The sequence below is a fragment of the Camelina sativa genome, chromosome 20, assembly GCF_000633955.1.
Source record: "Camelina sativa cultivar DH55 chromosome 20, Cs, whole genome shotgun sequence".
Classification (NCBI taxonomy): Eukaryota; Viridiplantae; Streptophyta; class Magnoliopsida; order Brassicales; family Brassicaceae; genus Camelina; species Camelina sativa.
The window spans coordinates 3,799,154-3,820,904 of NC_025704.1; the positions used below are offsets into that span (position 1 = coordinate 3,799,154).

Sequence of the window (21,751 nt, forward strand, 5' to 3'; positions counted from 1 at the left end):
CGTTTTCATTTTTTTCCTCTTTCAAATGTTGTATTGTTCAAAAGTTTTTATTATTAAAATAATACATTCTTAATAATTGGTGTAAATTGTATTCTTAAAAATAAAAGCCTATATAAGGAATGAGATATGCAAGGTTTGTTTATCACATTGACTAAGAAAATTTATACCACATGCATGCCATAATAGGCATTGAATCATTTTATAGGGGAAAAATACTTAGGTTCACGGTGAACCTAAGTATTCACCCCCTTTCATTTCAACCAATCAGAATGTTCTATCTAATATTTTATTTAAAAATAAATCAAAATTGAATTAAAAAAACAAAACAAATTAAGGAAACAAATTATGTATACTTTTATTTAAAAAAAAATAAACATTAGTTTAGTTTAGATTTTACAATTAAACGAGGTTATATATCGGTTCAGGTTTATAAATGAGAATTAGGATTTAGATTTTATCAATTAAAACAAAAATATATGTCCGCTTGAGTTTACAAATGAAGTGGTTAGGGTTTAGATTTTACAATTAGAACGAAATTATATGTCGGTTTGGATTTACAAATGAGATGGTTAGGGTTTAGATTTTATAATTAAAACGAAATTATTTGCGGTTTGGGTTTAAAAATGAGATGGTTAGGGTTTAGATTTTACAATTAAAACAAAATTATATGTCAGTTTGGGTTTACAAATGAGATGGTTAGGGTTTAGATTTTATAATTAGAATAAAATTATATGTCGGTTTGGGTTTATAAATAAGATGATTAGGGTTTAAATTTTATAACTAGAATGAAATGATATATCGGTTTGGATTTATAAAAAATGGTTTAAGTTTTTAATTTTATAATAATCTATACAGATTTTATTTTAGAAGGGGGTGAATGTCCTAGGGGTGAACCCAAATATCGCTCTTTACAGGGAGCACATAAATAAAATCATATCTTTGAATGTTAGATGACCCGCCACTAAAGTTGAACTACAAAGGACAAAGCTACGATATTGAATGGCCGGTTTTGATCAAGCTAAACCAGATTATATTTTTGGATTATTTTTTCTTCCTCTCTATGGTATCCCCTAATCCCCACTATTTGAAATTATAGAATACTTGTTCGAGGCTCAACAACTGCAAAAATTTGATATTTAAGGAGTTTTGTTTTCTGTGTATCTTTCATTCTTTTGCCTTATATCTGCATGGAAAGATTTTACATTAGATGAGAGGTTTCGATTTTTTTTTTTTTTAATAGCCACGTTTTTGACATTTTCGTTTAATTAATAGTTTAATGCCCAATGGACTTATTCTTAATCATATGCGTGGAGAATTAGTCGACTTTCCATTTTTTTCTTTTCCGTAATTCGATTTAGAGCTTTGTTAGATGGTTTACTGGCTTTAGTGATTCAATAAAAAAAAAAATAGAAATAACCACCAGTCAACTCAAATAATAAAATTACCAAACAAAACACACATTACAAACCCAAGTCTTCATGGTAACATGATAAGTCTTAATGTAGTTATGGAAACAACACAACTAAATAATACGCTAAGGTCTAATTCATGTATAGGGATATCGGATTTTAGATAAGAGAGAACAATATGACCAATGCGCCACTGATTACAAATGTCAAGCCATAGATTGGGACCAACGAGCCATGGTTCCCTTGAGAAGGGCTTGGAGCTGGAGCAGAGGATGGACCTGATCCTGATCGTGGTGCAGCAGCAGGAACTGGAGCTGTCACGAATACATAACAAGACAAGAGTCAAAAACACGAAACCAATCTTGACACACCTTAAAAGCCTTAGAAAAATTAACTACACAACTAGTATTAGGTCTATCAGATCAAACTTAACGAAAAAGAGATTTTGACAAAGCCCTACTCTACTCACGTAGCTATTTCACATGATCATGGCACATTACATTAGAGATCACATCTATACAAGCGTAAGTACTATTACATCTTGTTGTCATGGCATAGTTACATGAGACAAGCATACATGAAATCCAAATCCAAAACATCATCAGATTTATATTATAATCGCTATTGACCTTTACACTTCCCATATATAGATTATATTGTTATAAGTTATAACGCCAACTAAAACAGTATTCAAGAGCAAAAAATCCAAAGATTCATAGCATTAAAAAGAATAAAAAAAATTTCACAGATCTTTGTTATGGCAAAATATTTAACAAATGAAAAAATGATTAAAAATGAAATCAGTAAAGAGAAAGACAGATACCTTTCGCACTATGAGTAGGAGGAGGGGTAGGAGGAATAGGCACTGCCAAACAAAACAAAAAAAAAACCCCTCTATAAATCAGATATTATATAACTAACCAAAATCTGATTTATCTTAACGATCGATCAGAATCCGTAAAAATCAGGGATCTACAAGAAGAGAAACAGAGAGATGAAGGAGAAATCTCACATTGACAAGATGAGACCGAGGGAACATTAAGTTTACAAGCAGCGGGAAGAGTATAGGCTTTGGTAACGTTCAGTTTGATTCCCATGGAGCCACCGGTCTTCAACCCATCACATAAACATGCCGCGTTCGTATCGAGAATCGTCTTGAGACCGTTGCAACACGAACTTGAGGGTTGATCCACCGTACTCCCGATCGTCACAAAAGATAAACATCCCGCCATGTTCATCATCAGGGCGGAGCACTGCACGGTGGGCACTAAGTTTCCGTGAACAGAAGTCAAGGAAACAGAGAGAACGAGGAGGAGAAGAGAGATCGTGGCGGAGAAGAAAGCCATTGTTTGATTCTCTGTTTTGGTCTCGAAGAAGAATCGAGAGAGAAGAAATTGAGAAATGGTGGTAGAATGAGTGTAATGGCTCTGTATAAATATAGGTCATGGCGTCGTACGTACACTTCACGCGTTTCCTTCATTCCGTGTGTGGTTTTCTTATCTTCAATGTAAGATCTTTCCCATATTTAATTGATTTTTATCCTTTTAATTGAGCTTTTTATTATTGAATTAATCTTTTGTTACCAAAATCATTTGATTTGTGAGAAAGAATACAGACAAAAAAAAACGGTAAAAAATTAACACATAGATTTGTTGTATTTTTTGCACAAAAAAAAAAGATTTGTTGTATTCAAACTTTTATGTTTTTTGATTCCATGTTATTTAATTTTGGTGAATTTTATTCCATTTTAATATTTTGTTGTCAAAATTTTTTTTTGTCATTTTGCATTCAATTATTATTCAATGACTCATCTCCTATATATTAAAAGAGAAACATTCTGAAGAATAAGTTGATGTGTCTTTGCCAAAAAGCTCCGTACCCAATTTATTATTTACCCTTAGTATTCCATAAAATTACATAAAACTGTCACTGCTATATATATATATATATATATATACTTTTTTTTTGGTCAACTACCACTGATATTCAATTTATTTATATAAACAATATTTTGCTCCTATAAGTTCTAAATTTGTAATATTATTCAAAAATTGATAAATATTATCCCCTGCATATTTTTGAAATTAAATTAATTTCACTATGTATTGTAATATAATAATATAACTATATTATGAGATGTAAAAATATATATATATATTTAAAATCATATCTTCAAAAATATATACAATGTTACCTTTCTAATAGTTTTATAAAACTCTAATGGTGAAAGAATCAAAGATCATTCAATATATATGAGATTTACATTAAATTGTCATTAGTATAACTAAGGAATATTTCATTCAATAATTGAAGGAAATTTATACTATTAATTGGAAAATACATTTAAGGGTTAAAAAAAATTATATCAAATATCTGTGTTGTTAGACTGACCCAATTTATTAAGAAGAAGATTAAACAACAGATTTATATATTTGTCAACTGCCACTGATATTCAATTTATCTATATAAACAATTATAAAAAAAGTCGGGTATTATTTTGATTATAAAACTTATAATATCTCTTTTAGAAGATCTTATGCCTAATTTGCTCCTCTAAATTCTAAATTGGTAATATTATTCAAAAACTGATAAACATTATCCCCTACATATTTGTGAAATTAAATTAATTTCACTATGTATTGTAATATAATAATATAATTGTATTATGAGATGTAACAAAAATATATATTTAATATCATATCTTCAAAAATATAAATAATGTTACCTTTCTAATAATTCTATAAAGCTCTAATAGGGAAAGAATCGAAGATCACTCAATATATAGGGGATTTACATTAAATTGTCATTAGTATAACTAAGAAGTATTTCATTCAATAATTGAAAGAAATTTATACTATTAATTAGAGAATACAATTAAGGGTTAACAAAAATCATATCAAATATTTATGTTGTCAAACTGACACAATTTACATATTAAGAAGAAGATTAAACAATAGATTGATTATATTTTAGGAAATCGTTCAAATTAGTTCCATAATAATCAGGTTATGAGAAATTTTTGTGAGTATATTCATTTACGGGACGAGAATTTCGGGAACAAGAATTCAACCAGAACATATGCGGACATACTAATTACTCATATGAATTACGAAAATATGGTTTTTTCGTGTAAAAAAAAATGAAATGTTGCAATCAGACATATTAGACCGGTTTGATCGTCTAACAATTATATTTAGGTCATCTGGAAATTCTATGATATATAATGGGATAGCTATGGACAATTAGGAATGAACACGGGTACGGATACGGTTTATTAACTATCGGTTATGGTTATATACGGTTTTGGTTATTTGACATATGATACAGTTGATATTATTCGATGATATGATATGATTGATATTATTTATTTTCAATTGATATGCTCTTTCAGTGTAATCGTATATCTATATATCATAGTATTCATATTAAATAAATAATTATTAGTATATTTATTATATCTTAAAAATAGTTACGGTAAAAAATGTATAGTTTAACTATCCGGTGATCAACGATTTTGATATAATTACGGTAAATTAACGGTTACAACTAATATAAATTTAACCATGTATTTACGATTAACAGTTAAGAATTCTAAATGTTATATACAGCTACGGTCCAAAATACAGTTATGGTTTAGTTTTTATCATGCATAAGGACAAGATCACTTTCTCTCATTGTCTTTCTGTTTAGTTGTCTTCTTTATTGATATTTAAAAAAATCAGCATTCATTTGTGTCTGTTCGGAAGTGAAACTAAACCAAATATCAAACTTCTATGCATTCAAATAATTATGCATGTTATACCATATAAATATTTAAAGTTAATAAAAATTAAATTTATAAATAGAGAATATGAGTAGTCGGTCTAAATCTATTACAATAAATATAGTCAAAACATGTAATTATTTAAAAGAGAACGATTATGGAATGATTTTTTTTTTACGCATACAGAACAAGACATATATCTCATTCCAAAATATATACATCTAGGTTAAATACGTGAAATAAAAGAAACTGAAACTAAATCCAAATTTTATTTAACACCCCTAAACAAACAGTTAAAAATGTTTGGATTAGTTCAGAATAGTATACATGTAATATCTCTTATCTAAATTATATCTTAATTTTTTCTTATATATATCACTCATGTAGGTCTGAGTAAAAATTTACATAAAAATTTTCTACTTGTTTAAAATATTGTGCAAAAATAATCTGCACCTACATGCGGGTCGGAACCTAGTTTTACATTGTATTGGAGGTATTGGTTTAAACTTTTTTTTTTGGGTTTAAACTTAAAATGTCGATAGTATCAATGTAACGGGAATCCAAATTAACCAAAATAATCGAGACGTATCGGTATTAAATTTAACCAAAATTACTGAAGTACAAAATTTAACCGAAATTTTGGTTTATCTTGCATCTTTTTTTTTTGGGTGAATTGACTGTCAAAACCGAATTGAACCGAGGAAGACCTTTGGGCTGGTTTTATTCGGCAAAGTCTTTCCTAAACCATGTCCCTTCTTTTTGACATTTTCGTTTAGTGCATGGAGAATTTATCGAGTTTGCAGATAACTATTTTTTCTTTTCATAATTCGATTTAGAGCTTTGTTTAGATGGTTTAATGACTTATTGTGTAAAACGAAACAAAATATAGAAATTACCAAACAAACACAGGAAAACACAAGTCTTCTTCATTGAAACATGATAAGTCTTTATGGAATTATGGAAACACCACAACTAATTTAAAATACGCTTAGGTCTTTATTTAGGTAAAGGGATCTCGGGTTTTAGATATGAGAGAACAATATGACCAATGCGCCACTGATTACAAATGTCAAGCCAGAGATTGGAATCAACGAAGATCCATGGCTCGTCTGAGAAGGGCTTCGAGCTGGACTGGAGCAGCGGATGGTCCTGATCCTGATCGTCGTGCAGCAAGAACTGTAGCCATCACAAATACATAACAATTAACAAGACAAGATTCAAAAACACGAAACAAAGTTTGACACAACTTAAAATCCCTAAAAAAAATTAATTAGATAAATATTTATAACTTCAGAAGAAATCAAACCAAAATCTAATTTTATCTTAATGAAAATGGTAAGAATGAAATCAACAAAGAGAAAGACAAATACATCGAGCAATAGGATTAGCAGGCGGAGTTGGAGTAGACACTGCAATCAAAACGAAAATATATAAAATTATATTTCACTAGAAGAAATTAAATCAAAATCTGATATATCTTTTAAAAAATTGATTAAAAACAAATTCAACAAAGAGAAAAACATATACATTGTGCTACAGGATTTACCGGTGGAGTTGGAGTAGATACTTCAACAAAAACAAAAACAGAAAAAATCTCTATAAGTTAGGAATAATCTATTAATTAGTATAGAAAAAGTAAACAAAAAATCTGATTTATATTAACAAAAAACCAATTAAGAATAAAATAGACAAAAAAAGATAGATACGTTGTGCAATAGGATTTGCAGGTGGAGTTGGAGTAGACACTGCAATCAAACAAAAAAAATTGATCAATTAGATAATTAAATATAACTACAGAAAATTATTTATCTTTGTAAAAAATGATTCAAAATGAAATCAACAAAGAGAAAGACATATACATTGTGCAATAGGATTTGCCGGTAGAGTTGGAGTAGATACTTCAGTAAAAACAAAAACAGAAAAATCTCTATTAGTTAGAAAATAATATATAATTACGGTAAAAATTAAACAAAATCCTGATTTATTTTAATAAAAAATGATTAAGAATAAATTGACAAAGAGAAAAATAGATACGTTGTGTAATAGGATTTGCAGGTGGAGTTGGAGTAGACACTGCAATCAAACAAATTTTTTTTTTTATAGTAATTAGATAATTATATATAACAACGAAAATAATAAACCAAAGTCTGATTTATCGTTTATCTTTGTAAAAAATGATTCAAATGAAATCAACAAAGAGAAAGACATATACATTGTGCAATAGGATTTGCCGGTGGAGTTGGAGTAGATACTTCAGCAAAAACAAAAACAGAAAAAAATCTCTATTAGTTAGAAAATAATATATAATTACGGTTAAAATTAAAAAAAATCCTGATTTAATTTAACAAAAATTGATTAAGAATAAATTGATAAAGAGAAAATAGATACGTTGTGTAATAGGATTTGCAGGTGGAGTTGGAGTAGACACTGCAATCAAACCAATTTTTTTTTAGTAATTAGATAATTATATATAACTACGAAAATAATAAACCAAAGTCTGATTTATCGTTTATCTTAGTAAAAAATGATTAAGAATGAAATTAACAAAGAGAAAGACATATACATTGTGCAATAGGATTTGCCGGTGGAGTTGGAGTAGATACTGCAACAAAAACAAAAACAGAAAAAATCTCTATTAGTTAGATAATAAAATATAATTACGATAAAAATTTAACAAAAATTTTTTAAAAAAATAGATTAAGATTAAACAAACAAATAGAAAGATAGATACATTGTGCAATAGGATTAGCAGGTGGAGTTGGAGTAGACACTACAATCAAAATGGAAAAACATAATTAAATGATTATATATAACTACGAAAGAATTTAACAAAACATTGTGCAATAGGATTAGCAGGTGGAGTTGGAGTAGACACTACAATCAAAATGGAAAAACATAATTAAATGATTATATATAACTACGAAAGAATTTAACAAAACATTGTGCAATAGGATTAGCAGGTGGAGTTGGAGTAGACACTACAATCAAAATGGAAAAACATAATTAAATGATTATATATAACTACGAAAGAATTTAACAAAACATTGTGCAATAGGATTAGCAGGTGGAGTTGGAGTAGACACTACAATCAAAATGGAAAAACATAATTAAATGATTATATATAACTACGAAAGAATTTAACAAAACATTGTGCAATAGGATTAGCAGGTGGAGTTGGAGTAGACACTACAATCAAAATGGAAAAACATAATTAAATGATTATATATAACTACGAAAGAATTTAACAAAACATTGTGCAATAGGATTAGCAGGTGGAGTTGGAGTAGACACTACAATCAAAATGGAAAAACATAATTAAATGATTATATATAACTACGAAAGAATTTAACAAAACATTGTGCAATAGGATTAGCAGGTGGAGTTGGAGTAGACACTACAATCAAAATGGAAAAACATAATTAAATGATTATATATAACTACGAAAGAATTTAACAAAACATTGTGCAATAGGATTAGCAGGTGGAGTTGGAGTAGACACTACAATCAAAATGGAAAAACATAATTAAATGATTATATATAACTACGAAAGAATTTAACAAAACATTGTGCAATAGGATTAGCAGGTGGAGTTGGAGTAGACACTACAATCAAAATGGAAAAACATAATTAAATGATTATATATAACTACGCAAGAATTTAACAAAAATACGATTTATCTTAATGAATAAATGATAAATAATAAAATAGACAAAGAGAAAGATAGATACATTGTGCAATTGGATTAGCAGGTGGAGTTGGAGTAGACACTGCAATCAAACCATACAAAAAAAGAATTATGAATTAGATAATTATATTTAAGTACAAAAAAAACTAACATGGAGAAAGACATATACATTGTGCAATAGGATTTGCAGGTGGAGTTGGAGTAGACACTGCCATCAAGAGAAAGATAGATACATTGTGCAATAGGATTAGCAGGTGGAGTTGGAGTAGACACTACAATCAAAATGGAAAAACATAATTAAATGATTATATATAACTACGAAAGAATTTAACAAAAATACGATTTATCTTAATGGATAAATGATAAATAATAAAATAGACAAAGAGGAAGATAGATACATTGTGCAATAGGATTAGCAGGTGGAGTTGGAGTAGACACTACAATCAAAATGGAAAAACATAATTAAATGATTATATATAACTACGAAAGAATTTAACAAAAATACGATTTATCTTAATGGATAAATGATAAATAATAAAATAGACAAAGAGGAAGATAGATACATTGTGCAATAGGATTAGCAGGTGGAGTTGGAGTAGACACTACAATCAAAATGGAAAAACATAATTAAATGATTATATATAACTACGAAAGAATTTAACAAAAATACGATTTATCTTAATGGATAAATGATAAATAATAAAATAGACAAAGAGGAAGATAGATACATTGTGCAATAGGATTAGCAGGTGGAGTTGGAGTAGACACTACAATCAAAATGGAAAAACATAATTAAATGATTATATATAACTACGAAAGAATTTAACAAAAATACGATTTATCTTAATGGATAAATGATAAATAATAAAATAGACAAAGAGGAAGATAGATACATTGTGCAATAGGATTAGCAGGTGGAGTTGGAGTAGACACTACAATCAAAATGGAAAAACATAATTAAATGATTATATATAACTACGAAAGAATTTAACAAAAATACGATTTATCTTAATGGATAAATGATAAATAATAAAATAGACAAAGAGGAAGATAGATACATTGTGCAATAGGATTAGCAGGTGGAGTTGGAGTAGACACTACAATCAAAATGGAAAAACATAATTAAATGATTATATATAACTACGAAAGAATTTAACAAAAATACGATTTATCTTAATGGATAAATGATAAATAATAAAATAGACAAAGAGGAAGATAGATACATTGTGCAATAGGATTAGCAGGTGGAGTTGGAGTAGACACTACAATCAAAATGGAAAAACATAATTAAATGATTATATATAACTACGAAAGAATTTAACAAAAATACGATTTATCTTAATGGATAAATGATAAATAATAAAATAGACAAAGAGGAAGATAGATACATTGTGCAATAGGATTAGCAGGTGGAGTTGGAGTAGACACTACAATCAAAATGGAAAAACATAATTAAATGATTATATATAACTACGAAAGAATTTAACAAAAATACGATTTATCTTAATGGATAAATGATAAATAATAAAATAGACAAAGAGGAAGATAGATACATTGTGCAATAGGATTAGCAGGTGGAGTTGGAGTAGACACTACAATCAAAATGGAAAAACATAATTAAATGATTATATATAACTACGAAAGAATTTAACAAAAATACGATTTATCTTAATGGATAAATGATAAATAATAAAATAGACAAAGAGGAAGATAGATACATTGTGCAATAGGATTAGCAGGTGGAGTTGGAGTAGACACTACAATCAAAATGGAAAAACATAATTAAATGATTATATATAACTACGAAAGAATTTAACAAAAATACGATTTATCTTAATGGATAAATGATAAATAATAAAATAGACAAAGAGGAAGATAGATACATTGTGCAATAGGATTAGCAGGTGGAGTTGGAGTAGACACTACAATCAAAATGGAAAAACATAATTAAATGATTATATATAACTACGAAAGAATTTAACAAAAATACGATTTATCTTAATGGATAAATGATAAATAATAAAATAGACAAAGAGGAAGATAGATACATTGTGCAATAGGATTAGCAGGTGGAGTTGGAGTAGACACTACAATCAAAATGGAAAAACATAATTAAATGATTATATATAACTACGAAAGAATTTAACAAAAATACGATTTATCTTAATGGATAAATGATAAATAATAAAATAGACAAAGAGGAAGATAGATACATTGTGCAATAGGATTAGCAGGTGGAGTTGGAGTAGACATTGCAATCAAACCATACAAAAAAAGAAATATGAATTAGATAATTATATTTAAGTACACAAAAAACTAACGTGGAGAAAGACATATACATTGTGCAATAGGATTAGCAGGTGGAGTTGGAGTAGATAGTACAACAAACACCAAAACCAAAAAAAAATCTCTATCAGTTAGATAATAATATATATTTTAAGATAAAAATAAAACAAAAATCTGATTTATTTAAAAGAAAAAAATATCAAGAATAATTAGACAAAGAGAAAGATAGATACATTGTGCAATAGGATTTGCAGGTGGAGTTGGAGTAGACATTGGAATCAAAATGGAAAAACTTAATTAAATGATTATATATAACTACGAAAGAATTTAACAAAAATCTGATTTATTTAAAAGAAAAAAATATCAAGAATAATTAGACAAAGAGAAAGATAGATACATTGTGCAATAGGATTAGCAGGTGGAGTTGGAGTAGACACTGCAATCAAACCATACAAAAAAGAAATATGAATTAGATAATTATATTTAAGTACAAAAAAACTAATGTGGAGAAAGACATATACATTGTGCAATAGGATTTGCCGGTGGAGTTGGAGTAGATACTACAACAAACACCAAAACCAAAAAAAATCTCTATCAGTTAGATAATAATATATATTTTAAGATAAAAATAAAACAATAATCTGATTTATTTAAAATAAAAAATATCAAGAATAAATAGACAAAGAGAAAGATAGATACATTGTGCAATAGGATTTGCAGGTGGAGTTGGAGTAGACACTGGAATCAAAACGAAAAAAAATTCTAATCAGATAATTCTTTATATATAACTAAGAAATAAATTAAACAAAAAACTTATTTATCTGAACTAAATAACTAAGAGATATATCAACAAAGATAAGTAGATAACGACATAGACATTGTACAATAGGATTTGCAGGTGGAGTTGGAGTAGACACTACAATCAAAATGGAAAAACTTAATTAAATAATTATATATAACTACGAAAGAATTTAACAAAAATTTGATTTATCTTAATGAATAAATGATAAATAATAAAATAGACATAGAGAAAGATAGATACATTGTGCAATAGGATTTGCAGGTGGAGTTGGAGTAGATACTACAATCAAACAAGAACAAAAACAAAGTTTATTAATTAGATAATTCGAGATAAATTAAACCAAAATCTGATTTGTGTTGATAAAAAATAATTAAGAATGAAATCAACAAAGAGAAAGACATATACATTGTGCAATAGGATTTGCCGGTGGAGTTGGAGTAGATACTAAAACAAAAACAAAAACAGATAAATAGATGTTAGTTAGATAGTAATATATAATCATAGTAAAAATAAACAAGAACCAGATTTATCTTAATGAAAAATGGTTTAGGAAAATAGACAAAAAAAAAGAAAGATAGATACATTGTGTTATAGGATTAGCAGGTGGAGTTGGAGTAGACACTACAATCAAACGGAAAAAAAAGATTTATTAATTAGATATAGTCATATGACTATGGAAAAAATTAAGCCAACATCTGAATTATCTTAATGAAAAATGATTAAGATTTTTTTTTAAAAAAGACAAATACATTGTGCAATAGGATTTGCTGGTGGAGTTGGAGTAGATACTACAATCAAAAAAAAAGTTATTGTTATTTAGAAATTATATATAACTACAAAAGAAATCTAAAAAAATCTTATTTATTTTAATGAAAAATGGTTAAGAATGAAGTCAAACATTGTACAATAATATTTGCACTAGATATATATATATATATATATATATAATTACAGAAAAATTAAAGAAAAATCTTACTTATCTTAATGAAAAAATCAATTAAGAATAAAATAAGTATTGAGAAAGATAGATATATTGTGCAATAGGATTTGCAGGTGGAGTTGGAGTAGACACTGCCATCAAAACAAACAAGTTTTATTAATTAGACAATTATATAACTACAAAACATTTATACTAAAATCTGATATATATATATATATATATATATCTTAATGAAAAAACTATTAAGAATAAAATAAACAAAAGAGAAAGGCATATATACATTGTGCTACAGGATTTGCAGGTAGAGTTGGAGTAGACACTACAATCAAGCGAAAACAAAAAAGCTTTATTAGTTACATATTTATATATAACTACTGAAGAAATTCAACTAAAATCTGATTTCTCTTAATAAAAAATGATTAATAACAAAATCAACAAAAGAGAAAGATATATACATTGTGTAATAGAATTTGTAGGAACATAAGTTGAGGAAACAGAGAGAACGAGGAGGAGTAGAGAGATCATGGTGGCGAAAAAAGTCATTGTTTGATACTCTGTTTTGATCTTAGATAAGAATTGAGAGAGAAGAAATTGAAAAACGGTGGTACAATGAGTGAAATGGCCCTGTTTAAATATTGGACATAGGTGTGTATGTATTTTGTCATATGTTTCTTTATGTAACTTGTAATTTTTGGTTCTTAAATGTAAGATCTTGCTCAGATTACTTTTGTTATCTTTTTGTAAGAGCTTTAATTATTATTATTATTTTTAAAAAAAGTAAAAATCATTTGCTTTGCTAGAAAAATAAATGAAAAAGGTAGAAATAATATTTGTAACCTCTTCTTCAACATACTTTCCTTAACTTTACCCAAAAAAAACATACTTTCCTTAAAGTGGAGGATCCGTAATGTTTTGATGCCATATTAATGTTTTGTGTAATAGTTGAAGGGAACTCTTGAGAACTTGATACGTCATCAAGATACATTATTATTTATTTATTTGTTTAGTTAAAATAATAATTAAACCATCCACTAACTTCTATTAAATATATAAATTGATACTATATGATTTGTTAAGTGCATATATAAATTAGTTAATCTTAAACTTAATTAATATTAAATCTTTATAAAAGTATGCATAAAGATTAAAATCAAGAGATTTTAATTTAAGTTAATTTCATTAAAGTATAAACCTTAAATACTATGTTAATAAAATTTATTTCATATTTTTCTTGTATATATATGTAATTAATAGCAAATATATATAATATTTGTAATACGTAGACTATTTTTAATATATTTGTACAGTACATATGTATTTATACCATATTTCTGTATTTATACATTAATTTGTATTTATTAATTTTAATTTATAATTATCAGTTTTTTAAATGAATTGATATATTAAAAATATCATATTTTATTTTATTATGTGAAATCATAATACAAAAAACTTATATTACAATGTAAAAATAAAATATGCATGTGTTCCCTTTCCTTCGCTGGAGCCGACAATAAGAGGCCCATCGAAGGACCATTGGAGATCATCGATGCGACCAGCAAGGACTCTAAACTCGTTCTTCAGAACGAAACCGATGTGCGAACTCGTTATTAAGCGGAAGCGATACATATACACTCGTCGTTGGTAGAGTAGCTAGCCATGATAACAATTAACAGCACAACCGTGTTCTTCATATACACGTATGTCTTGGGTCTCCGAATGAAGAAGATCGATGGTCTAATTAGAAAATCGATTGAAGAAGATGAGAAGATGAAGAGTGAAAGAGACGACTAAGAGGAGATTAGAAGAACATATTAAAAACTAAAAAGGGTTAAATTTGTGATCGTTAGATTCATTTTAATCAACGGTTTATATTAGAAACAATGTGATCCTTAATTTAATGGTTTAGTCAGTGAAATAACGAAGAGAGGTTAGAATTTGTGTCCCTCAGATTCACTCAGATCCTATGGTTTGAGAATATGTCACGTCAGCTATCTGAATGTTCCCTTCCCATTGGCTCTCGTTTTATGTATATTTTTTTATCCTATTTTAGTCTTTTTTCTTAATTTAATTTTAAAAAAAATACTATTATCAAATGAAAATGTGTTATAATAATGAAAATATGATCTTAATATTTTTTTAACAAATATCTCAATTTATAAGTAATTTTTTTTACAAATAAAACCATAACGCACAATGTAAACTATTAATGAAAGAAGGCTTACAACTAAACAATTTTTATAATTAATTTGTATATTTATAATATTATATTTATTCCTATTGATATGTTATTATAATTACAAAATACTTTTTAGTCTCATTTTATATTGTTATATAATTAATAAAATACATCTTAATGTTGAACTTTAAACCCTAAACCCTATACCCTAAACCATAAAATTTTAAAACACAATTCACTATTTTTCAAATAACAAAGTAATATACAAAAAAACATTTAAAACTTTTTACTTAAATTTTATTTACGAATTATGAACATATGAGACATTAATATATATAAATATATATATATATATATTATGATACATTAATTTATTCCATTGTTACTTGTATTTTTTTTATATGTCAAAGCTACATAACTATTTTGGTTTCTTTTTTTTGTAACAACAGAAAATTTAAACATTTCATCAATCAATAAGATTTTAACAAATCCAAGTTATCTACTCTAAATTGAGGAAGGAGAGAAAAATAGTCCATCAAATATGTAGTAAGGTGTAGTGTAAATTATACGATTAATAAACTTCAAAGACTAACATGTAGTATTTTAATGATTTTTTGGTTAAAGGCTAATTGCGAACATGTAGTATTTTTCACAAGTGCCAATCATTCTTTTTTAGATAAATATTGGTAAAATGTTATTTACAAAAAAAAAAAGATACCAAAGAAACTAACGACATTTTGAGAATATATACAAGAAAAAAACCAACAAGTGTATATTTATAGTATTATATAATCAACTACATCTTGAGTAATTTTGCAAACTTATTGTGAGTTTTGCAGAGAGATGTCATGATCACAAATGGTTAAATGATTTCAAGGACCTAACAGACTTGGTTAAATGGTTAAATGGCTATAACACATTTGGCAAATTTGATGATTCCTACTTTGGATACTGGCCAGAGATCGCACATCTTAGTCAATCGTCTCAATCTATCACTGGATTCATCATTGCAAATAATGGATGCAAGCCCGGAGTCACTCCAAGGTGGGATTTCTGTGAGCTTTGCGCGTGAACCAGGCGTGGCTGAAGGAGTTACTCGAGAATGGTTCCAACTTTTGTTCAAAGCCTTAAATTTTGTGGATTATCTAGTTTTTTTACTAATAATTACAAAGAAAATCTAAAAACTAGTTTCCTTGATAGGGAATTTATTTATTTTAAAATCTTGTTTAGAGAGAAAATGAGTTTCTAAAAAACAAAATCTAATAACTATCGTAAAATCTACCACCATTGAAGGCCTAAATTTAACCCAATAAATACTACATATTTAGTGGGGGTTATTGGTTTGAGATTTGAATAGAGTTTTAAAGATTTAAAATGTTATGTAAAATCCGTTGTTATTAGATCAAGATTTTGTTAAACTCTCTTAAAGTTTAGTGTTATTAGTTTGTGATTTGTAAAAAATCATTTAAAATTTTAACAAATTTGCGTTATTGGATTCAGACTTTAATAAAATCATTAAAGGTTTTGTATTATTCAATTAAAACAAAAGAATATAGGGTTGTTATAATAAATTCAATTATTATGTTATTGATTCATGATTTTCAACTTTTTCTTTACAAAATAAAGTCATGGAAAATATTAAAAAAATATAGGAATTGTTTGGAACACTTTACAAGATTTTAGAAAACTAATTAAGAAAACTCTCTCTACCAATCTTTAACAATTTTTTAATAATTTTGTTGAACTCTTCAAAAAATTTTATAAATTAGAATTCAATACCAACTTTTGTCTGAACCGAATGCTAAACAAAACTGAACTGGAATTTTGTTCGGTTTTATTCGGCATAATATTTCCTAAACCGAAGAAACAAAATGTTTTGACCCGAACTAACCGAGTTTTCACAAAACTTGTTTTCTTCTTTCTGAATGTCAAAAAAGTCAAAACTATGAATTCTTTCCAATAAGAAAGAGTGAAGACAAAATTGATGTAATAAAAATAGTGAAGAATGTCACATATTTTCGATATCTTTCAAGATCGAATCAATATCAGGAGTCAAAACTGCATGCTTGTATACATCTCCAACCAGACAACAGTTCTTCTGCTCTGTGTTAACCACCATCACATCTTGTGCAAACTCGCTCTTCAACCCCGGACTTACCTATACACACCATCCGAAATCCGAATTAGTCTTTTACTACGACCATTATGGTTTTAACTTTTCCTGTATCCGGCAATTCGATTTTTCTAATACCAAAAGACATGAACCTAACATCCCCCTACTAGATATTATTAGCCTAGTGCTATGCTAATAGAATGATGTATAAGTAAAACCAAAGGGGTATGAGAAATCACTCACGTCATAAAGCACTTCACCGAGTTTCATCTTGACGGCACCACTTTTGTAGACTAGTAGTTTGCCCATGAAACCTTCTGGCAAGGCTTTTAAATCCACAGTCTTCTTAACAGGGCCTTTGATATTTGGCTTTCCTTCACGGTTTTCTGTTGTTGCTGCTGATGCCATAGGAACAGAAGGTAACTTCATAAAAAACATTTTCTGTTCTCCACTATCTTCCTGCCAAAATGTAATCCACACAATATGTAAGTAACTACAGAGTTTCTAGAGTTTTTTGCTTCTCTAATTCTTATTTGTGATGTCACTAACCATTAGACCGAGACTAGCGGCTGAGTTAAGTGAATCTTCAATATTTCCCGGAGCCTGCATAAATTCCTCTACGTCAAGACGCTCTGCAATAAGGAGCAACATTGTCAAACCTAAGCTCATGGTAATCAAGAATCTGTTTTTTCACAAAACTGTTTACTTTTTCTTCTCAAGCAAATCAATATATACATACCTGGATCGCCTGCATACGGTGTCCTCAACGGAAGTGTAATCGGGTAATAACTGTAATAATCCTGTGAGACAATCCAAGAATTAAAATTACACATCAACATTATCGGGTATATTAGTTCGAGATATAACATTAGGGACAGGGTACTGTTGTACTGACCCATGGTTCTTTATACTCTATCTCCTGAGTAGAGGTTGAGCCATAAGCACCAGCTGCACAAGAAACATCATGTATCAAATGGGTTCTGATCATAATAACCAAAGTTTTATTAAGAAATCATAATCAAGAAATCGTACTTGATCCACTGAGGTACTTGTTTGATCTCGTCGAATTCACCACTCCACCCATCCAAGCAACTTGAGAAGCAGAAACTGTAAAATCCACGCCAAAAACTCAACCAATGTGTACGATACTTTGATGTTTTTTTTCACAACTAAGTAATGGCGCAAACAGAGCAAAGATAACAGTCTAAGTTTCAAGTCAAAGATACTACCTTTCTTGTCCCCTTTTGGCTTGCGCAATGATCTTTCCTAAGACAAACAAAAGTAAACTGAAGAAAGTGAGAAGAACCAAAAAAGAGTAAAAACGCTAATTCACTCACGACGACAAAAAAAACTTACAGTTACTCTGCGTAGCAATTCCATTGCTTGTGCACTACTACTTTCATTCTCAACCACTTCACTGCATTCAGAATTCATAAAGTTCAGAAGCAAATTTCACCAAAGTATATACTAATCAGATCAGTCATCAGTGTAACTTACGGTTTAACTTCAGGCTTTGGCACACGTTTTGGGGGAGCTTTTGGGGCAAATTTCATCTACAGAAGAACTCAAAAACGTAAATTTACCAGAGCCAATATTTTTCATCTAATAGCACTCGAAGGTAACGATGATAGCAAACACAAACCTTCCGTGCTGGTGGCTTCTGCTCCATTGCTATTGAATTCAAAAACTTCAGACTACACAAAAAAAAAAGACCCAGAAGAATATTTTAGTTACGTGTATTCAAATACCTTCAAACTCAGAGAAATTTTAGAGAATGAAGACTCAGAACCTGACCTGTGACTCTAAAACTGATCGGCGATCGTTGAGTTCAGTGACGGCGAACAAATATAAGCTTGAGAGGATGAAGATGATCACCGGTTTAGAGAGAGATACACATAAATTAGGGCCTTTTTTTTATGTACTTCAAACGGCGGCGTTTAAAGTAAACCGGGTTATTCAAAGGAAACAGACTATAAGAGTTTAGAATGTGCGCGCTTTTTTCAGGCCCATTATTCGGCCCATTAAAAAGGGCCTATTTTGTAAAACGTCGGCGAGTGTTCAGGCTCTCGTTCTTATTTTCTCCTCGACGCCGATATCCACCGCCTACAACAAATCATCGTCGTACTCTTCTCCTCACGTTGCTCCAATATGGCAGAGAGTTCGTCGAGGAAGAACCTCAAACGATCTTTCTTAGAAGATGAAGAATCCGATAAACAACCCCCGTAAGTTAACTATCCTTTCCGTAACCCTAATCGCCGATTTTTTTTTTCGATTCCGGTTTGAGTGATACAGTTTTAGGGTAGCAAAAATTGAATTAGTTGCTCTTGTATCTACCCTCTGGTTCTCTCATCTCTTGAATCTTGCTAGAGTTAGAAGATTGAGTGCGGAGATTAATTGAACTAATCTTTTTGTATAAGGAACGAACATATCATTGTGTTGGAGAATTGATTGGTTTTGATATTTTTCTCAGTTACAACTTGAGTTTGTGTGCATACGCTATAATGTGGATTATGGACAAAGTAGTTTGGTGTATCTTATAATGGAGGATTCTTTCTGGCAGCGAGAAGCGAGTACGGTTTCCAAAGGGGAAGAAATCTAAACCTGAACAGCTCTTAGAGGAAGAAGCTTTAGCTCGCCGCGACGCCCGTGCTGCTGCTGAGGAGCGTGCCAGGCATCGTAATCAGAATACTGCTCAGCTCTTTAACGACAATGATGATGATAATGACAATATCGATGAGGCTCAGGAGACTTATGAGGTACGATCTCTACCATCCTTTTTTTTTTTTTGTTGCTAATGATGTCTATGTCTAGACCTCAATGATGTTTTTTATATTCGTTTTAAAAAAAGTTATGCTGATGCTGTTGTTATTTCTTTGTAGAATGATGGAAACCGCACAGAAGATGGGATCCAAATCGAAGCTTTTAGTCTGGACAGAGAGAAAGAAGAAGGTTACTTTGATGCTGATGGGAACTTTGTAGAATATGTTAGAGAAAAGGAAGTCAAGGTGCGAAGTACACTTGTTAAGTTTAGCTCCTAGATATTTTGTGTGTTTGTCTTACATGTGTATATTGTTTCAGGATGCATGGCTTGACAGTATTGAAAAAAATCCGTTGTATATGGGAAGATCTGCTGCTAATGACACTGAGAAGGATGAAGATAGTGGAAACGAAAAAGCAGTGGATGAACTTTCTCAAGAAGACATTGGAGTCAGAAAGAGGCGCATTGCTAATGTCCTTGAACCAGGAGAGACGGTGAGACTCAGTCAAAATGAAACACGGATTAAATAAGTTAGAAATATTATCTTAAGACAGCATTGGTGATAATACATACTTTAACATGTAAGATAACTCGGGTTCATTGTTACAGGTTCTGCGAGCTTTAAGGAGGTTGAAAGGGAACTCGAATAATCGCAAGGAGAAGATGACTCCTGAGACGAAGCTTATCTTTGATCAGCTTACTGAGGATGCAGACAAGCTCATCCAGAATGGCGACTACAGTTAAGTCTCGTATTACTTATGCTATGACAAGCTTTGCTACAATTAATATGATATCCTCCATTTGTTAACATTTGTTTTTCTTTTTCTATGTTGTTGAAGACGTTTATCATGAGCAGCAAGACGTTTTCCAACGTGAAGCAGGTGAGAGCTCTAATGCCTTTTTTATTCTCCATTATTGCTGCAGCTAAGATTCCTATGCTTTGTTATATTTCCTTTTGCACAAATAACTGGCGTTCCTTTCTTATTTTTCTTCTTTATGTTGTTCTTCTTAGAGGGATATGAGAGACTAGCTCAAGCGAGAGGAAATACAGAATCTTGCGATATGTTTGGCGATGATGAAAGTGTTCCTGATCCTTCCTCGGATCTACAGTCTGGCTCCATCTCCGGCACTCAGCTCAATCCTACAAATAATGGATCCGATTATGTGTATGACGAATCTTCAGGGTCAGTTTATACACTCTCTCTCGCTCTCTTGGCTAAAAGCATTGTGTTGCGCACAAGAATTATCAAGTAATATGTTTAATGAAGCTTATGTTCATTTATCTGAAAGAATTCGAAAATGGTTTTGCAGGTACTACTACAGCAGCAGCCTTGGTTACTATTATGACCCCAACACTGGACTTTACTGCTATGCAACAACCGGAAAATGGTAAACTCTAACTTACCAAAGAAAAACCCATTACTAATCTCTCTTTACTTTGCGTATACTTATCTGTTTGATTACAAAATATGCGTGCAGGTACAAGTACGACGAAGAGACGAAGGAATATAAAGAAGTAGTTTCTGAAGTTGCTACTGGGGAAGTTTAATGTCTTTTAGTCTGTCTGTACTCTTAACTAACACAAGGTCTTGAAATATTTCCCCAGTTAGACATGGTTGTTTTTTAGTTTGGAAAAAAAGATAGCTCCTACAACATGAGTTTATATAAAATATGGATTCGTAAATTCTCCTATTGATTATAGGGATTAAATGTACAGTTGGTCATAAACTATGAACAAAATCTCATATCCGTATGAACAAATCAGCGGTGAAGTAAAAGACCAAATTCTAGAAACAGGTTTTCAAATCAATTTGAG

At 29.6% G+C, this 21,751-nt stretch overlaps 4 protein-coding genes across 10 annotated transcripts; 1 reads left to right on the forward strand and 3 right to left on the reverse strand.

Moving 5' to 3' along the window:
* On the reverse strand, positions 1,423–2,805 carry LOC104769118 (non-specific lipid-transfer protein-like protein At5g64080). Its single transcript, XM_010493253.2, has 3 exons — positions 2,422–2,805; positions 2,233–2,274; positions 1,423–1,723 (listed from the first exon to the last, which is right to left on the reverse strand). The coding sequence occupies exons 1-3, from the start codon at positions 2,753–2,755 to the stop codon at positions 1,569–1,571; spliced, it is 531 nt and encodes a 176-aa protein (XP_010491555.1). The 5' UTR covers positions 2,756–2,805; the 3' UTR covers positions 1,423–1,568.
* LOC104769119 (uncharacterized protein KIAA0754-like) lies at positions 6,085–13,500 on the reverse strand. 7 transcript variants are annotated; one of them, XM_019242121.1, is made up of 23 exons: positions 13,341–13,500; positions 13,166–13,204; positions 12,978–13,016; positions 12,695–12,733; positions 12,528–12,566; positions 12,351–12,389; positions 12,186–12,224; positions 12,021–12,059; positions 11,843–11,881; positions 11,665–11,703; positions 9,027–9,065; positions 8,901–8,939; positions 8,736–8,774; positions 8,008–8,046; positions 7,736–7,774; positions 7,561–7,599; positions 7,385–7,423; positions 7,207–7,245; positions 7,032–7,070; positions 6,879–6,917; positions 6,700–6,738; positions 6,543–6,581; positions 6,085–6,348 (listed from the first exon to the last, which is right to left on the reverse strand). In XM_019242121.1, exons 1-23 carry the CDS (start codon positions 13,426–13,428, stop codon positions 6,260–6,262), a joined length of 996 nt encoding a protein of 331 aa, XP_019097666.1. In that variant the 5' UTR covers positions 13,429–13,500; the 3' UTR covers positions 6,085–6,259. The 7 variants fall into 7 exon arrangements, with proteins under 7 accessions (XP_019097666.1, XP_019097667.1, XP_019097668.1 ...); XM_019242122.1 differs by lacking the exon at positions 8,008–8,046 and having other exon boundaries at positions 13,341–13,499; XM_019242123.1 differs by lacking the exons at positions 8,008–8,046; positions 8,901–8,939.
* On the reverse strand, positions 16,921–19,081 carry LOC104769122. Its single transcript, XM_010493261.2, has 11 exons — positions 18,972–19,081; positions 18,820–18,871; positions 18,675–18,730; positions 18,534–18,594; positions 18,407–18,443; positions 18,210–18,284; positions 18,073–18,125; positions 17,917–17,977; positions 17,727–17,809; positions 17,421–17,636; positions 16,921–17,222 (listed from the first exon to the last, which is right to left on the reverse strand). Exons 2-11 carry the CDS (start codon positions 18,844–18,846, stop codon positions 17,073–17,075), a joined length of 819 nt encoding a protein of 272 aa, XP_010491563.1. The 5' UTR covers positions 18,847–18,871; positions 18,972–19,081; the 3' UTR covers positions 16,921–17,072.
* Positions 19,240–21,631, forward strand: LOC104769123 (CD2 antigen cytoplasmic tail-binding protein 2-like). Its single transcript, XM_010493262.2, has 9 exons — positions 19,240–19,399; positions 19,738–19,933; positions 20,057–20,182; positions 20,256–20,429; positions 20,545–20,674; positions 20,775–20,816; positions 20,948–21,119; positions 21,247–21,324; positions 21,415–21,631. The coding sequence occupies exons 1-9, from the start codon at positions 19,326–19,328 to the stop codon at positions 21,482–21,484; spliced, it is 1,062 nt and encodes a 353-aa protein (XP_010491564.1). The 5' UTR covers positions 19,240–19,325; the 3' UTR covers positions 21,485–21,631.

Excerpts from the sequence above, each read along its gene's own strand:
- LOC104769122 (XM_010493261.2), bottom strand. The coding sequence starts at position 18,846 with ATGGAGCAGAAGCCACCAGCACGGAAG. Across the intron at positions 18,731-18,819 it reads AGAAGCCACCAGCACGGAAG|ATGAAATTTGCCCCAAAAGC; the intron begins GTTTGTGTTTGC and ends GTTCTTCTGTAG. Across the intron at positions 17,978-18,072 it reads TAGAGTATAAAGAACCATGG|GATTATTACAGTTATTACCC; the intron begins GTCAGTACAACA and ends ATTGTCTCACAG.
- LOC104769119 (XM_019242121.1), bottom strand. The coding sequence starts at position 13,428 with ATGACTTTTTTCGCCACCATGATCTCTCTACTCCTCCTCGTTCTCTCT. Across the intron at positions 12,225-12,350 it reads GGCAAATCCTATTGCACAAT|TATCTACTCCAACTCCACCT; the intron begins GTATATGTCTTT and ends GTTTGATTGTAG. Across the intron at positions 9,066-11,664 it reads GGCAAATCCTATTGCACAAT|TGTCTACTCCAACTCCACCT; the intron begins GTATATGTCTTT and ends TCTTGATGGCAG.
- LOC104769118 (XM_010493253.2), bottom strand. The coding sequence starts at position 2,755 with ATGGCTTTCTTCTCCGCCACGATCTCTCTTCTCCTCCTCGTTCTCTCT. Across the intron at positions 2,275-2,421 it reads CTCGGTCTCATCTTGTCAAT|TGCCTATTCCTCCTACCCCT; the intron begins GTGAGATTTCTC and ends TTTGTTTGGCAG. Across the intron at positions 1,724-2,232 it reads TCCTACTCATAGTGCGAAAG|CTCCAGTTCCTGCTGCTGCA; the intron begins GTATCTGTCTTT and ends TATTCGTGACAG.
- LOC104769123 (XM_010493262.2), top strand. The coding sequence starts at position 19,326 with ATGGCAGAGAGTTCGTCGAGGAAGAACCTCAAACGATCTTTCTTAGAA. Across the intron at positions 19,400-19,737 it reads GAATCCGATAAACAACCCCC|CGAGAAGCGAGTACGGTTTC; the intron begins GTAAGTTAACTA and ends TCTTTCTGGCAG. Across the intron at positions 20,817-20,947 it reads CGTTTTCCAACGTGAAGCAG|AGGGATATGAGAGACTAGCT; the intron begins GTGAGAGCTCTA and ends TGTTCTTCTTAG.